General features: G+C 40.6%; 1 protein-coding gene across 1 annotated transcript in view; it reads right to left on the minus strand.

Moving 5' to 3' along the window:
- The window catches only part of LOC102386654 (cyclic nucleotide-binding domain-containing protein 2-like), a 135,850-nt gene that overhangs the window by 55,622 nt on the left and 62,961 nt on the right, over window positions 1–17,267 (minus strand). The window contains exons 9-10 of the mRNA XM_025200837.1: window positions 15,158–15,303; window positions 10,937–10,997 (exon numbers count right to left, since the gene is read on the minus strand). Of these exons, the coding sequence (XP_025056622.1) occupies window positions 10,937–10,997; window positions 15,158–15,303 (207 nt within the window). The remainder of the gene's footprint in view (window positions 1–10,936; window positions 10,998–15,157; window positions 15,304–17,267) is intronic.

A 17,267-nucleotide genomic window follows, 5' to 3' on the forward strand; every position in this document is an offset into this window, starting at 1 on the left:
TAATTACTACCTAAATACCTAGAAAAATGTATTATGTTTGCATTGTGAGACTCTCAGTTACAGATTACCTATTTCTCTCACAGATGTTTATCATCTTCTGTCTCTCTCTCTTTCTGGCTTGCTATTTCTCCCTGTCATCATACAATGCTTTCCACACCATACCTTTCATCACGTTGAAAAAAGAGGGCCAGCAGGTGCTTCTCATAGAGCCCAGAAATGCTACAGCCTTGACATGTTTTCACAGGCCAACTCGAAGAGGGAATGTGAAATCCGATGTAAATGGAAAATTTGAACAGACCAGTTCTTCCATCACCCGTAAGGAATCAGTACTCAGAAAGCTAGATTCTTCCCCAATGCTTTCAGTTTACACTGGGCATCAAAGAATCAGAAGATGAAGAATGTACAAATACAACACCCACAGAGCCTCATGTATGATATATGATACCAGGACTGAGCAGTAATATCAGAGACCAGATCATCCATCCATACATACACATCCATCACGAGGCAGAATGGCCCTTTAAGGGAATTAAGCATAACCACAGCCTGTGACTAATTACCTGCCTTTCAGGGGATGGGTCAAGGCCAGATATACTGGTAGATGGCTAACCATTTGTATCCTGGGGCCCTTCCAAATGAAAATATTTTCATTTAATCTCACAGATGTTGTACAAGATACAGCAAGCCACAATCATTTGGATGACACTTGCTTCGTTATCAACCAGCTAGTTGTGTAGTTTCAGTCTGAGCCTACTAAAGTGCACATTACATTACCACCTGCAATTGCTAAATGTGTAGTGGAATTTTCTCTTCAGGCCTGTAAGCTCAGAGTATGGTTTTAAGAGCAGTAGAACTTGGGCCACCAGAATAACAGTGGGCACCAACACCCGCATTAATATTATTGGGAGGGAATAAGGTTTGAGGTTGTCCAAGAATATAAACAGTAAATCCTGTCAGCTCCCTGACATCATATATTTTACCTGAGCTCCCCACTCCAAGAACCTGACCTTATAGTCCTACAGAACCAGAGGGTGGTAGTCTTTATGGATGATGGATTTGCTTTGCTCATTTAGCTGAGCAAGCAATGGGTTAAAGTGGCTCAGCAAGACCTTAGTGCAATTTGGAAATCCCATTCTCTAAAAAACAGCTGTTATTTCAGGAATATTTCATGCCACTTTAAGAACTACATTGCAGACTGAGAACCCAAGAGATCACTTGCCATCATCAAGATGGTAAGCCACAGTTCCCAAAAGGTCACAGCAACTCAGAGGTTGCTGCATTGGTACAGATTCCCTCTATCAGGTGCTTTGGTGCTGGAAGGCTGTGACAGGTTCCTGGCACAGCTCCATAGAGGTTTGCTTTCCCGCTCCTTGTTGGAGTTGCACTTGGGCATCTCAGGCCTGCAAGATCAGACACTCCCACTACAATGTAGGATCTTGCTCCATAAACACCAGTATTCAAACTGTGATCGCTGTTATGAAAGCAATCATCACATTTGCTAATCTAGCACAAATGCATCATTGTTATCCTCCAAGGTCAACAACCATACTCGCTCTGAAATACCCAAAGGTCTGTAAAGCATGTTTCAGAGTTGGTGACCAAAAGCATTAACAGCTTTTAGCAGATCCATGACTTGGCCAACTTACATAGCCAGGGGGGTTGTGAGGAGCCTGAAGATCTGGGAAATGTCAGCAATATGTGATGCCAACCAGGCATACTCCTCCCTAGTTCTGTAGGCACCGGGTCCAAGAAGGAAGGAAAAGCTGTCGCTACCATCCAGGACAAGCCATATGTGACATAGAAAGACTCTAGTCTGTGAAGTATGAGGAAATCTGAGGAGTGCTCTCAGAAAACCTATGGCCAAACATAGATCAAAAATGATCTATGAACCAGAAGGAGCACATCCCCCTTGCCCAATAGCTGAATGAGCAATATTCGCCTTGAATTTAACAGAGAAGGGTTGAAATGCTTACATTCCTTGATTTTAATCTCTGGCTTAATTCTAGGTTTCTGATCAGTCATGAGCATGCTCTGCCCATGGGATGTTCTGAAATGCCTCTCTCTCAATGCTTTCTGCTAGAGTCATCCCTCCCCTCCCCGCAAAGAAAGGCATCATAAGTGCCTGAGCTTGTATTGATACCAAATGGAAACAATTTAAAATCAAATAATAAATTGGATAGGGGAGGAAAATAATTTTCCAATCATTGCTGCTCTATGTGGAAATCATGGAAACCATACTTAATCCAGTGCAGAACGCACCTCCTTGCAATGTACGCATCCAAATGCAGAATGTTTCCCTTTGTGTTTAGACGTATCCAGTTACCAGAGTCTAAGCTACATTATACTGTTCAAAGCCCTCTCTCCTCTTCTCAGCTTTAACCTGGTGTTAAAGCTGAGAAGTGTTTATCTCCCTTATTAACCATACTTAATCCAGTGCAGAACGCACCTCCTTGCAATGTATGCATCAAATGCAGAATGTTTCCCTTTGTGTTTAGACGTATCCAGTTACCAGAGTCTAAGCTACATTATACTGTTCAAAGCCCTCTCTCCTCTTCTCAGCTTTAACCTGGTGTTAAAGCTTAGAGATGTTTATCTCCCTTATTCAAGTAATCACAATTGTCAAGGATAATGTACTCATGTGGACAGCAGTGGGAGCAGGCTTCTGTCCTCCGTTGTGTGCCTGAGTAATTTTCTACTGTGGTGTACACAAACCATCAGTGTTTCTGGCTTCACTGGTTGGAAAACTCATTTTGGAAAACTTTTTCTATTTTTCTCCTGTTCCTGAGTTCTTTTCACATTCAAATCCTACATTAAACTTCCTTTCTCCTTTCCTTTCTGCTCTCTGACTCTTGCCCCCAAATGTCTTCCATTTGTATCTCATCCCTATGCTCATAGCTATTTAATTTAGTTATTGATTGTTCACAGGAAACAGAATCTTTGGGCTTAATTGATGTCATTATGTATTTGATACTGACAAATTCTTTTATGAAATGCAATAACATGGGTTTTCTCTTTTTATACGGACTTCACGGTAAAAATGACAGCTAAGTTTTAATGTATCCATAGGATCTATAGAATTTCATTCCCAGGCCTTTCTGTGCCTGATGTGCACTGCAGTGAAGCTTATTTTCAAAATCTGCTTGCCAGATTCAAGTGCTCTTCAGCCTCTCATGTTCCCCTCAAATGTTCAAGGATTGTGTCAGGGCACAAAACTATCAGTGGGTTTAAAGAGCCATATGGCAACAATGTGGCAATCCTGTAATAAAAGAAAAGCTAGGTCCAAGGGAGATGGCACTTGCTCTGTTCGGCAAGCTGCCCGCACAAAACCATTCTTGGTTGGCACCACTGGCCCAAAGGAACTGGCATGCCACATTGTGTGTCGGCACCATGCCATCCTAACAGATGGCATGAGTGTAGGCAGCCAAGAGACCATATATGAACATCCAATGTGCTTTCTAAGAGCATAGTTCACAGCCAAAAATCTTTCATTGGTTATCTGCTTTGTGTTTCCATGAGTGTTATCAGGGAGAAAAAGCAAACCTGGGAGGTGAACCTGGTGAGGACTAGGAGCCTTTAATGGCATAATCTAAGTCAGCGGTTCCCAACATGGTGCCTGTGGCACCATGGCACCCTGCAAGGTTTATTCAGGTGCCCGTGCGCATTTTCACGCTCAGTAAAAATCATTATTCCAACAAAAAAATGCTGTCCTGTTGGCACCCGCTGATTTTTCTTTTAAGTTTAAATGTGACCTTGGGCACATAAATGTTGGGATCCCCTGATCTAAGTTATAGTGACACTGGCAATAATACAACTGAAACCACTGACTAAAGCTCAAGAAACTCTTTATATTATTGGTATTGAACCCCATAATTTGGTAGCCAGTGGTATTGTCATGAACTAGGATGCATGTGCTTCATTTCCCTCTGATGCACTGGAACAGGGCTGGCCTTACAGAAAATGGCACCCTGGGCGAACTTATATTTTGGCACCCCGCAAATCAGTGGAGCTGCTGCAGGCAGAGACAAGGGACATAGTCCAGTGGGGAAGCAGAGCAACATGGTATGCCAGGCAGGTGGGCAGGAAGGCAGGCTGGACTGAAGCAGGTACCACCCCGTTCACACATGCCCAGCCTGGCTCCTCCTGAGCAGCTGCTAGAGGCATGGGGCAGGCTGGGATGGGCACTGCTCCTCCTGCCTGGGTCAGGATCAGCCTGGGTGGCACAGGGCAGGGGCTGTTCACATGTGGGTGGGTGGGTGGGTGGGTGTGTGTGTGTGCACACACGCGTGCATGCATGCAACCCCTGACAATGGCACCCTGGGCAGTCACCGAAGTCACCCACCTGTAAGGCTGGCTCTCTACTGGAAGCAGACCATTCAACAGTATTGTAGGCCCTATGCTACAAAGCAAACCACTTCCCTTCAGCTCAAGTAAAAGGAGTAACTGCTTATTTCTCTATCAATCTCGTTCTCGGTTTTTGCCTCAAGGACCTAACCACTTTAACTACAGCCTTCTATCTCCTCATTCCACCTTGTTGCATCTTTGTCTAACCCTTTCAAATTAGTTGTTGCCTTGGTCCACCTTGAGATCTGATACTCTCCACTTCAGCTTCCAAAATCTGCCTCCTGTGCCTTCTCTCATCAGTTCTTGCAATAGGCCCTCACCATTTCATTGTCTGTGCTTTTATCCTGCTCAAGGCATCAGGTCTTTTGTAAAAGTTCAAAAGCTCTTGGAGTAGGAAAATATTTAATCCCTCTAGTTTGCCATAAACTTGCAAATAGCCACAGTGAGCTAGGCAGGGGTGAGTACCTCTTAGATATCATCATAACATAAAACAACAATAATAATAATGCAGCATTTTAAATTAACATTCTTCCCAGGCTGATTCAGAAGGCACTCACTAGTTGTTAAAAATGGTATTTAAACATGTTCAACCTATCAAACATACACTTGATTAAATGCTTCCTGACAAATAAATTCAATCCCTTACTTTGGCTCTTCAGTGATTTTTTAAAACTAATCCTGAAAACAAGGTAGCCATTTGTGGCATAAAAACTCAACAGGGCATTGAGTGTCTTGGTTCTAATTCAGCAAAGTGCTTCTTAAAGGCATATTTAATTTTAAACATGTAAGATAATCCTATTGGCTCTGTATCTATAGCTGAGCTGAATGTCTGGAAGGATCAAACCTCTTGAAGGGGAAAATTATTCTTCCAATTCATGTGGTTTCATAAGAAAGTAAATCATATATCTATTAAATTGTTGGTACATAACCTCTCTGCGATAGTTCTAAGCACAGCAGGGCATCCAAAGCTGCTACTCTACCTGGCTTGTAATACACATTGTCAAAATCTAGAGAAGCCCAGTGGAGAACTGTTTCCAAAATTAAGGCCTTGATTCAGCAAATAATTTGAAGCAAAGGTATAACTAGGGATCTCAGCACCTGAGGCAGCAACAATGCACATGGCAGCAGACAGTGCTGGTGCCAGTGGTGCAGCCAATTGGCTGTGGTGGCAACTGGTATTTTTCTGCCCCATTCCCCTAAGTCAGTACCTGAGGCTGCTGCTCGGGTCACCCCATCTTAGTTATGCTACCAATTTAAGCATGTGCTTCAGTTCAGGCATTATATTCGAGTAAATAAGAGAAGTCACATCATTCCAATTAGCCAGGTGCTAAAGGGTTTTGCTGACTTGGGGTCCCAATGCATATGGATGGTATCCTGGTCAACAGACCTATCTTAAAGATGCTAAAAACCTGGATTTGTACCAGGTTTAGAAAATGGTATGAATCAGAAAAGGCAGAAAATATTGCAGAGGGGGGAAAAAAAGAAATATAAATAAGAGGAAGGAGTTTGGTGCTGACTGATACAGAACTGATTTAAGCAGGATTACAGTTAACAAGCCTTTGAGGTAGGATGTTCCGTTGTGCATTCATGCCTGAAATCCTCACTTTGTGTCATTTTCAATAATATATAGCAATGCCAGAAACATGATTGCTCTTTTGATTCTATTTTGTCCTCTCTGTGGCTACCGATATGACATGGAAATTGTGCTCAGAATGCTTTTACTTTTTGCATGTGACAAGACAGAAGGTTGAAAGTACCTGGGTCTTAGTAGCTAACATTGTTATGAGCAATTTTTGAAGAGGCTTTTCACTAATTATTAAAAACAATAAATATATTTAATGCCCAGAACATTTCCTAGCTTTATGCTGGATTTAATTTTTTCTCTAAGTATTTGTAATTATGTACTTGATATGAGTTGTGGTTACTATTCCTGTATCACATAACAAAATGATCACAATTAAACAAAAGAAAACTAGAGGGTGTTTTTAAACCTCGGGGTGTCAGGGTGTTTTATAACTTCCCTCAGAGACATTGGGTGTTGGCTGCAGCCAAGGCTGGGGACTTTGGGGTGTGCCAATGCTCCTGCTGGGAACAAAGCCAGAGTTTCCCAGCTAGAAGGCCTTGCATTTCCATTCAGGATCAGATTGATCACCATATTTGGGGTCAGGAAGGAATTTTACTCCATAGCATGGCCTATGCCTTCCTCTGTAATAGGGAGCATGCCCCTCTACCTATAATCTCTTGAGAACATACAGGCAGTCCTCAACTTAAGACATTTTGAGTTACAATGAATGGCACTTGCAATGTTTATAAATTGCCACCCTGTTTCAACTTTCCGATGTCAGTTTTGACTTTACAACGCTTGATCCGACATGACACCATGCCAGTGAACAAGTTTGCTGCATCTCCCTGAAGAACATCTGTCCAAACTTCCTTGAACACTTTCTTTAAGAAAGCAGACAGGGCTCCAGAAAAACCTGCAGCCAGGACTCCTGAGAAAACTCCAGCCAAGAACTCTTCAAAAAGTCCAGTAAAGTCACCTCAAAGAAGTCCTTTCAAATCAATATGATTGCTATTTACAATATAAATACTTTAATGTAGTTATATTACTCATCTATAATTGATTGAGTACAAAACTCTGGGTTATATTTGGTGAAAATAGGGCATCAGGCCTTGGTTTAGAAACCAATCCCCCATTTATAACATTGTTCCTATGGGAAAATTGGTTCCAAGTTACGATGTTTCAACTTAAGACATGGTTTTCAGGATCCAATTGTGTCATAAGTCTGAAGACTGCCTGCACTGACAATATTTTATAGAAGCAGAACACTGGCACTATAATTCCCCTGCTTTACCAGTGGCAGGTTATGGTGTTAGGACTGCGTTGTGTCAGGGTTGGTGGTAGTCTTATGCTGAATTTCGATTATGGATTATATAGGATGGTTTGTATAAGGATGAACCTGCCTCAGGCAGGTGGTTGGATTAAATGACCTCTGGAGGTGCCTTCCAGCCCTAGTGATTCTAGGATAGAGAGCACAAAAGGACAATCAATACACAACTTATCTGTGACACGTTAAAAAAAAAATTATCATGCCATAATGGCAAAACATACCCCTGTTCCATCTCTAGTTGACCAGAACATGATGCCTGTTCGTGAGTGACAGTTTTGGCCATGTTCATGACCTGCAGGATATATCATTGTAATTCATTATATCTAAGAAGAAAGCCACCCACTAGAAAAAGCCCCAACTGGTATGAAACACAGCAGTCCCTCAGTTTAATAGTACCAGCTCCCATGAATACATCACCTCAGTGGTCTACTTTCTGAAATAACTTCCTACTTCAAGCTCTATCTAGATGAAGTTAGTAAATCATCACCTCTTCCTTCCACAGCCATATCCTCTCTGTTGCAACTATTATGTTGCAAAAGAATAGAAATATGATGACAAAAGACTAGAACTAGTCAAATTTTCTCCTGGAATTTCTTCCCATTGGACAATAACATTCAATCAAAATCAGAACAGTCTGCATGAATGTGACAATTTCAACAATCTTGCTTTAAAAAAAAATGACATAAAGCATTCCAATAATGTCAAAACATTTTGTTTTGACAGTTCCAAAAACCAACATTTTTCTTCCGAGTTAGTTGTATAATTTCCTTTATTTTTTTTAAAAAGAACATCTTTCAGAACAAAAATCAAAACCAAGATTTAATTTCCATAGAAATGGGGTATTTCAATTATCCCCCCCAAAATTATTTCAACGCTTTTTTTTGAAGAATGTTTAAGTTTCATTTCTTTATCATTTAGAACAGATTATTATTCTGCAATGAGACAATTTCCCAGCAAATAAAACTCCCAGCTCTCAGCCAGCTTACTCATGAGTACAATGTTAGACTTTCACAGGACCTGCAACTAGATTATGAAATTAATTACTAGAAGAGAAACACCAGAACATTGTCTCCTGGACCCTTCCCCCAGGAGCTGCCTGCTGCCAGGGTGGGCTCCACCACCACAGCCCGGGTGGAGACAATGTCCCCCCTGCCCCAGCAGCAGGGAGCTCCCAGCCCCCACTCTGTGATCATGGAGCCGGGACTGGAAGATAAGAATTTCCCAGCCCCCACTCCCCGATCACAGAGACAGGGCTGGGAAGTAAGATTCCCTCAGTAGAGGCTGGGAGCTCCCTGCTGCTGGGGCAGCGGGGCATTGTCCCTACCCAGGCTCCGGTGGTGGAGCTCACCCTGGCAGCAGGCTGCTCTAGGGGAAAGGGAGCAATCTTCTGCCCCCTGCTGCCCAGCTGATCAGGAGCACATTTGCTCCCAGTTAGCTGTCTACACATGCTGCACTGCGCAGTAATTACTCCTGAGTAAATTTTCTACTTGTATTTACAGGTAGCAAATTTACTCAGGGTTAGAACAAATTACTGTGCAGTAAGCATCAGCACATGTACAGGGTGACGCTTACTGCACAGTAATTTACTCTAATCTCAGTTAAAGCATCTCGTGTAGATGAACCATGCAATTGCAAACCTACTCTGACATTAATTTGTCCCCAGGATGGATAGTGATGATTGCTAAATGTTAGCACAGCACTTTGGAAATGCAAGTACAGTATATTCAATTATTAATATCGTGGTGGGTATCACCATATGACACTATTAAACACAGGCTTCAAAGGTTTTTTTGAGTGTAGAAGGATGTGTTCACTGTTGGGATGTTTATAACTGTGGTGGACTTTTGTTCTGTAAAAAGGAAGTCCCTTTTGGAGAGAGAGCTGGTTAAGCAATAGGAGAGTTTCTCTGCTGTGGGCTCTGATAAGAGTTAATTCTTGAGAATGATTTGATCCTTAAGTTGCAGGTGCTGCTACTTCATTTGTTTCCTTTAAGTTCCTCCTTAAAATTTGTTTTTCCCATGGTTCCTATAAGAACATAATAATGATTAGCATCCTGATGTGCTGAGTACTGCATATTCTGCTGACCAATATTGCTTCATTGTTTCTTTGTGATCTATTGTCTCTCTAGAAGGCTGTTCCAATACAGACCAAGAATGCAACTTTTTAAAATCTTCACAAAAACCATGATAAACCCCCAAGGTCTTCAGAAAAACCATGGATAAACCCCAAGGTAGGGCTTTTGCCAGGGATTTGGAAGAAACATCCATTCATACCATGCCCAAACAACAAACAGGAATAGACTCCTTCTTTCCATTGATGACCAACAGGATTGACTTGAGTGGGGACAGTTTTTTTCCAGAATCATATCTCTTTAGGCCCTAGCACATGTTGAGGGAGGAATGTCTCATTATCTCTGGAAGATATTACCATAAATCCACCCTGGACCCTGGCAACCCTCATGATGGAAGTTCATCAAAACTGATACTGTGAAAAGTCTACGTTTCTGCAAATCATCATCCAATTAAAAAAAATACCAAAAAATTCTGACCTATTCTACAGAGAAGCAATGCTGGTATCAAAATGGGACATTAGTGTTGGAAGAAGAAACATCATCATCATCATCATTATTACCTGCAACACAGTTGCATGACATGGTCAAGTATCTGCCAGAATTTTTCAGTATCATTTGGAGTAAGACAAAGTACTGAAACTTGTAACTTCTTTTGTGAGATTTATCAAAAAGATATTGGCATAGTTTGTTAAAAAATCCTACCAAAATAGAAACTCCAAAGACAGAATCTAGGAAGCTTCTTCTCACATGTAAGTTTAAAGAGCTGGTTACAAAGACTATGCCATGCCATAATTTCCAGACTCTATTTGAGCCTTCTGAACATACCCAGGCTTTCAATTTAACAGCTTGGGTATATTGGACCCTGGATATTATTTGGCAAGTTTCTCAGCTTGCATCTATCAGCCTAAATTCACTGCCTTTAGTGGAAGTACTCCAATTTGCACCAGCTGAGGTTCTGGCAATTTGTTTTCAGTACTGGGATGAAAAGCTTCCCAGGCTAGCAAGGAAGAAATATGGATGCATCATCTCAAGATTTTGTTTTTAACTTTCTGTGGTTGCTTCTTTCCTGTTACCAACTTTGTCTAAAACCCTTTTTCCTATTTCTTAGTAGCTGTTGGATTAATGTTGGTTTCATTCCTCACTGTCACTGCTAGTCTTGTGCAGACAGACAGATAGGCATAAATATATGCATGCATGTTTCCCTATGTTGTGGTTTATTACTTCCAGATGTCTCCAACTTTCAAGGAATCCTTTGTTGCCTAGTCCATCAAGTTCTGCAAACTTGTTGCTAAGTATTGCAATTCCCAGGTGAGTTGGCAAATCTTGGCACTGAATAATAACAACCCACAAGTATACTAGGATTTTAAATTTAGAACACAGGGTCTGAACAACTTTTCTGGCTGACTGCCACCAAAGATAAAGTTGATTAAGGACGGTACTCTAAAAAGTAATATAATATATAACTTATTGCAGCAGCCTCAGCATTTTCCACATAGCTATCTGACCTTTCCCACTTTCAGCAGAAGTGGGTACTAATAACTATATACTAAGCAGTAAATCAGTCACAAGTTCTGATGACCAGGAGTAGAAGAGAAGATGTATCCCTAGTGGTAAATACTATGGATTTACTTACAGTTTTGATCACATAAATTTTGGATGATGACTTTGAATCCTTTGTAATGACTGTGCCTGGTCTAAAAAGTAATAGAACACAAAATTAACTTTACAATTCCAGTGATTAATTTCTCTTCCTGGAAATAAAAAACAGTACAATATAATGAAGAGGTTCAGAAAAATCAGATCAGATTGTCATTTTAACAGCTCCAAATAAATAGTAGCATTATCTTCTATTGCCCTTCTTTGGAATTTGGACAAACAAAACAATCACTTAAATGGCAGTAAGCCACGATACATTGTATTCAAGGACAGTAAAGAATAACATATCCCTATCCATTCTAGTTTTCTCCTCTAGGAAAGATGGGAAAATGAATGCCTTGTAAAAGAGTTCCCTGCAGAATCTTTAGTAGTCTTAGTGATTTACTCCATTTCAAACTTAGGCCAAAACTTTCAAATGAACATACACAATTGTTGACTTCAAGGGGAGCAGAAGCATTAAGACAAGATCTCTAATTAAGTCTACATTTTCAGACTTCCACATCTTCAGGTAAGCATGCAAACCAATGCTCAGTGGTGTTAGCAGAATAAGACCTGAATTCCAAGTGCCCTGAGCACCCACAATACTTATGAAAATTGAGCAGGTCTTGTGTTGTTAGCCCATCCAAAATAATGTTTGAATATGGCTTAAGAAGTCTAACTTTTACCACCTCTCTCCAATATTTCAGAAACTATTTAAAATTATGGAGACCCATTTAAACTATTTAAAATTAAGGAGACAATTGCTGTTCCCACTGTAATCAATGGCAACACTCCCATTAATGATTAAAGCAAGTGTAATTTGTGTGTCTGCTGTTGGTGGGAAAAATCATCATTAAGGGCAGGTTACATGTTCGTTTCTGAATGTCTGAACTGCGACAGTAGTCTCAATGGATAATTAGGATTTCCAGGAATGTATTCTGAAGGAAGACTTATTTTAGGAGCACAGGAAAGTAGGGCCAGAAGGGACCTCATGAGGTCATTTTGTCCAGCCTCCTGCTTTCAGAAATTCCTTAGCTGGAAACTTGATGGCTAAGATGACAGTATATAATACCCTGAAATTCTATAGAAAAATCCTACACATTAAGGAATCTTCACACACACTCTTGGTAGATAAAAGCTATTCCAGTTTTGACTTTATAGTGAGATGACCTTGATCGCACAAGTCAGTAGCAGAACAAATGAGCCCACAAATCTGACTCCCAGTTGTGCAGTATAATCTCTAAATATGGAACTGGACCTGATGAGATGCTGATGGACAAAATGAGAATTAAGTTAATCTTTGTGACTTTATATTCTTTGTTGTTATCTGGGCACCTTTTAAACAGGGCATAAATTGGGATAATCAATACCTGATTAAGAAAGATCAGATCAACCATCAGCTCTTCTGCTGTCTGTGACTCAGCTAGAAAGCCAAGATTTAATTGGTAGGAAAAAGAGATATGTCTTTAGCTCCTTCTAAAAGTAGAAGAAACCCAAGCAGGGGAGAAGGGGACCAAACAGAATATTCAGGGAGATAGATACAAATATTGAAATTGCCAGAAAAGGAAAAATATCACTAGAGCTCAGTATTCAAACTTTTTTTCAGTAACTTCTTTTCAAAGTAGAGAAATAAACAGGCCTGACATTTATTCATTAAACTTCCTGCAAATACTAATAAAAAAAAATCTGCCTGTTAGTTATCCCTTTGATGGCAATAGCAAGATCAGTTAGAGTTGGTTTTATAAAGCTGAAATAAATATGAAAGGAGAGAAAAAGACCAAAAGATTCAAACAAAGTAAATCTTCAAAAGACAAACACGATTCCACTACTGTGTCTACTGATCTTTTTCTCAACATGTTATCTTTTTATTCTAGGTATTTAACTGAAAGCAGAGAGGAGAGAGCACAATGCAAGATATTTTTTTTCTTTGCTCTCAGGAATCTTTTCCTAAGAGCCTAGAAATTGCTGCAGTGGATCAGACCTTTGAATGGGAACAGCCAATGCTGACCGCTTGTGAGAAAGTGAGAATATTGCAGTAGCTGTACAAGGAATAATCTGTCCTTTATTTAAGGTTTTATTCAATGCTTATAATAAGAGATTGGCTTTAGCCCTGAAGAATGAGGTTTAATTTTCTTCCCAAATGTTTGTAAGAATGAATTACAGTAACTCAGGATATTCTTATTATCAATGTAAATGTTGAATCCCTTTGCAATTCTTGGAAAATTCTTGACCCCAATTACTTTCTGTGGCAATATAATTTCTGCAATCTAATTTTACAGGGTGTGAAAAAAAAATTCTTCCTATCAGTTTTGAGTTCACTTTTTTTTTTAAATTACACTGAATGTCACCTTGTTCTGATGTTTGGGACAGAAAGAACAGAAATTTTTAAATTTCTTTTTCACATATACATGTGTTACATCAGCTCTTACTATTGATTTTATATATGTGTCTAAAATAAAATAAGATAAAACATTAGAAGCAATGGAACAAAATTAGACAGAGTCCTGTAGAGAAGTGTAAAACTGGATCTTTATCTTGTGGTTTCAGTTGTGTGACATTAAAACATTTCTCTCACCAGATTAATCATTAATATTATGTCTTTTAGGGAAAACTCACATCTGTTTGAAATTTCTCATGCCTCAAAGTATGGCTGGTTCTGAAATTTTCCCCTGAGACTTTTTTGACAGAAAATTGGATCTTCAACTAAACATTTTTTTTTGCGCTGGCTTCCCTGAAAAATTGTGATTTTTAATACCTCTCAGCCCCAAATATCTGAAAACTTGAATTTGGAAAATCTTCTTCATTGCCTCAGGGGAGTTGTTAGGGTGAATCTTGCCCTCTTTTTACGCAAGAAGCAAGAGTTGTTTGGTAATGTCTTTTATTCGATTAACTGCATAGTTGGAAGAGACGTTAGATAAGCTTTCCGGCACAAAATGCTATTCCTGGGTCTTTCTAAGGTTCAGGAAGGGCATTTTGAGCCTAAAATCTTGTCTAACACCTCTCCCTGCTCTACAGTTAATCCAGTAAAGGGCATTACAAAATACATCTTGCTTTTTTGAATTGTCCCTAGACCATCAAAGTTATATAATACTAAAAGACTCTTTCTTATGGACTAAGGTCCCCAGCTATATTACACCTTCTGTGGCTGCATCTTCATGAGGCGTTGACTGCGCAGTAGCTTGTTACTACTGCGCAGTAACATTGCGTGGCAGGAAGCTTTATGTGATGCTAGTATACAGTATTAAGGAGCTACTGCACAGTCAGTGTCACCTATAAAGCCATTCAGTGATGCTGCTGCACTGCAACTTGTGTTACTATGCAGTCATTTAGTACTTGAAATGACTGCACAGAAATGACTGTGCAGTAAGCAATGCACGTAGACATGGCCTGTGAGACATAATTAGGGTGACCATATGGGACAATGTGAAATCTGGGACATTGTCCTCTCCACACACCCCCCTTCACTGATGCATTGAGAGGTGGAGGTGGAGCACCACTGATATTACTATTCAGGCAACTAAGGAGTCAACAGCCTGTTAATGACCCATTGTTTTCTTCACAGGTATTAACAATCCCCTTTTTAATAGTCATTCCATTAATCAAGCTAAGCTATTAGGGCAATTTTGCTGTCTGCCAGGGCTTCTCGTGCCCCTGCCATCCTGTGCCACACCCCAGGATGCTTGTTTTAATTTTCACCGGCAAGCTGGGATCAGACTGAAATACAGGACTGTCCCAGCCAATCCAGGATATATGGTTATCCAGGACATATAGCTATGGAATTCCCTTATAACTTTAATAGCTCAGCAAGATGGGAAACCAGGAAGCTTCATGGGAGGTGCAGTCCAGCCACAAAACCCACCACTCACAGAAAGAAGGGAAATGAAGCACCTAAATGACAACAATCATGAGGCACCGGGGTTACATTTCTTTCTAAACAATTTTATTTCAAAATCTATTCATTGGCACCAATTTGGATAATTGTATCTATTACATTACTCAACAGTAATAAAATGTATTGATAATGACATAAATGGTAGTCATTCCAGTGACCTCAACAGACTTCAGATTCAATCCCCCTCCCCCCTCCCCACCACCCTCTTCCCCTCCCCCAGGGCTTGCAAGACCTGAAAAAATAATAGCCACAGCATCAAATCCCAGTTTGGTACCTGTGCCCTGGGATAAAGACTCCACTGGAACAACATTAATTGAAATAATTTACCTGAAAAAGGTCTGAGCACAAATTCTGGGGTTGTTGTAAGGCAACTTTTCAATTGGCCATCCTGAAAGAAGTTCAGTCTTGTGCAGGAAATCTATAAAATCTGGCCCCTCAGTAGATTCCCGGCTCAGAAATATATTTAAGAAGTCCTAGGAAAATAAAGGAGTCTTCATTAAATGCTGAAAACAATGATCGCATAAGAAATCAGTGGGGCTAACTGTTTTGTTTCTCAATGGACTCAGTGGGTACATTCAGCACAACCCCTGGGGCCGGAGGTTACTATTGGCAATTTTACATGTGCCCCAATACGTTCTGATTAGAACACGTCAGAGTTAATTGAATCTGATGGAGTGCCCTAATCAAAACACTCCAGTGTGCTGCAGCATCTCATGTATTCAGCATCCCCGTGTTTCAAAATGGCAGCGGGGACACTTTTACTAATGCTCGCCAAATGAGCTTTAGTTAAAGCGCCCCCTCTGCCATTTTGAAATGCGGGAGGCTGAATACACGACACACTGCAATCATTTTAATGAGAGCTGCTCTAATTAAAATGCCTTAACTCCACCCCAGAGCACATGTATAGGTGCCCTATATGTCTCTGATACACCCAATACAAATACAATGGTGTTTGCTCCTGGAGGGTAGGAATACACTTACTAGGGCCTTTACTAGGAATAAATCACTATGTTCTGCACTAGCTGAGCTCCTCTAGCCAGCAGATAGGGGTCGGTGGGGCTGAGGAATCTCATCTTGTAATCCTTTGGAGAATGGGTAAGGACACTAGGAGACCAGTTTATTCTTATGGAATTCAACCAAAGATCCAAGTCATTCACATAGTGCACAAGGAGGTGCGCTACTTCTTATTCCTTGTATGGGTGGGTAACCCATGTCACACTACAGTCCACAATTAAAAATGCTGCAAGGAAAAGATTTGGGTTTGGTATAACTCTTATTTTTCAGAGTTTTCTTATGCATTTAAGATGAATGATAAAATATCTCAGGGAGAGATAAGAAAACATAAGTCTCTTGAAAAGGGATGTTTTCAAGAATTAAGCAACACACATTATTTAGCTTAGAAACACTTGAGACAGAGAGTAGTCAAAGGCAAGATGGAGTGTTGATAAGAATGGTCCCCTACCTTGGGCAAATTCAAGAGGAGGTTGGATGATCACCTGTCTGGGGTCTCGTGAACCCAGCGTTCATTCCTGCCTGTGGCAGGGGGTCAGGCTAGATGATCTGTTCAGGTCCCTCCTGACCCTAGCTACTATGAAACTATGTCTGTGTGTGTATAGTGTCAGGCTTGGCTCATTCCGGTCCCCACAAGTAGCAGGATACCAATCACACTTAGCTATTAGGTGTTTTGTCTATGTGGAATATGGTCGCTTCCCATCTCTCTCTGCTTCCATGCCCAGTGGTCTGTGGGACACAGGAAATGGCAAGAGATAATAAACATCTCACTAGAAGACAGGAAGAGAATCTCTGTCCCCCAGGGAAAAAAGATATCATGCCCAGTCTGCTACCCATGGAAGGAAGATTTTTAAAACACAAAAGAAATGAACAGGTGTGAATGGGAACCAGGTTGCTTCTGGTGGGGAGGTGAGCCTAGCCTCACATTGCTCTGAAAAGAGTTTGGGATGCTGATCCCTGATGACCTGCCAGAACAAGACTAATATGCAAAATGGATTCATCTTTCCTTTCTTCCATTAAATGAAGACAAAGGGTCAAACCACAAAATCAATATCTAGTAACATTCAAGCAAAAGGTATGGGAGGTAAAAAATCCATTGTTTCAGGAGATCAGAGTCAAATAGTGTAGCTGAGGTTTTAAGTATATAATTTTTATGACTGATCATATCAGTCTCAGTTACATGTGCTAAGGGAAGTGTAATGAAATCTCAGAAAGGAATTTCTCCCTCCAATCTATAGCACTAGTCTCATGATTTATGGGGCAGGTGTTCTTGACCTGACCACTGTGTGGGGGGAGGCAGGACAATGGATTTCATGAATCCGTAGTTTAATCTATTATAGTTTCATAGTTTCATAGTTTCTAGGGTCGGAAGGGACCTGGGCAGATCATCTAGTCCGCCCCCCTGCCATGGCAGGAAAGAGTACTG

Source organism: Alligator sinensis, unplaced genomic scaffold, assembly GCF_000455745.1.
Source record: "Alligator sinensis unplaced genomic scaffold, ASM45574v1 scaffold602_1, whole genome shotgun sequence".
Lineage (NCBI taxonomy): Eukaryota > Metazoa > Chordata > Crocodylia > Alligatoridae > Alligator > Alligator sinensis.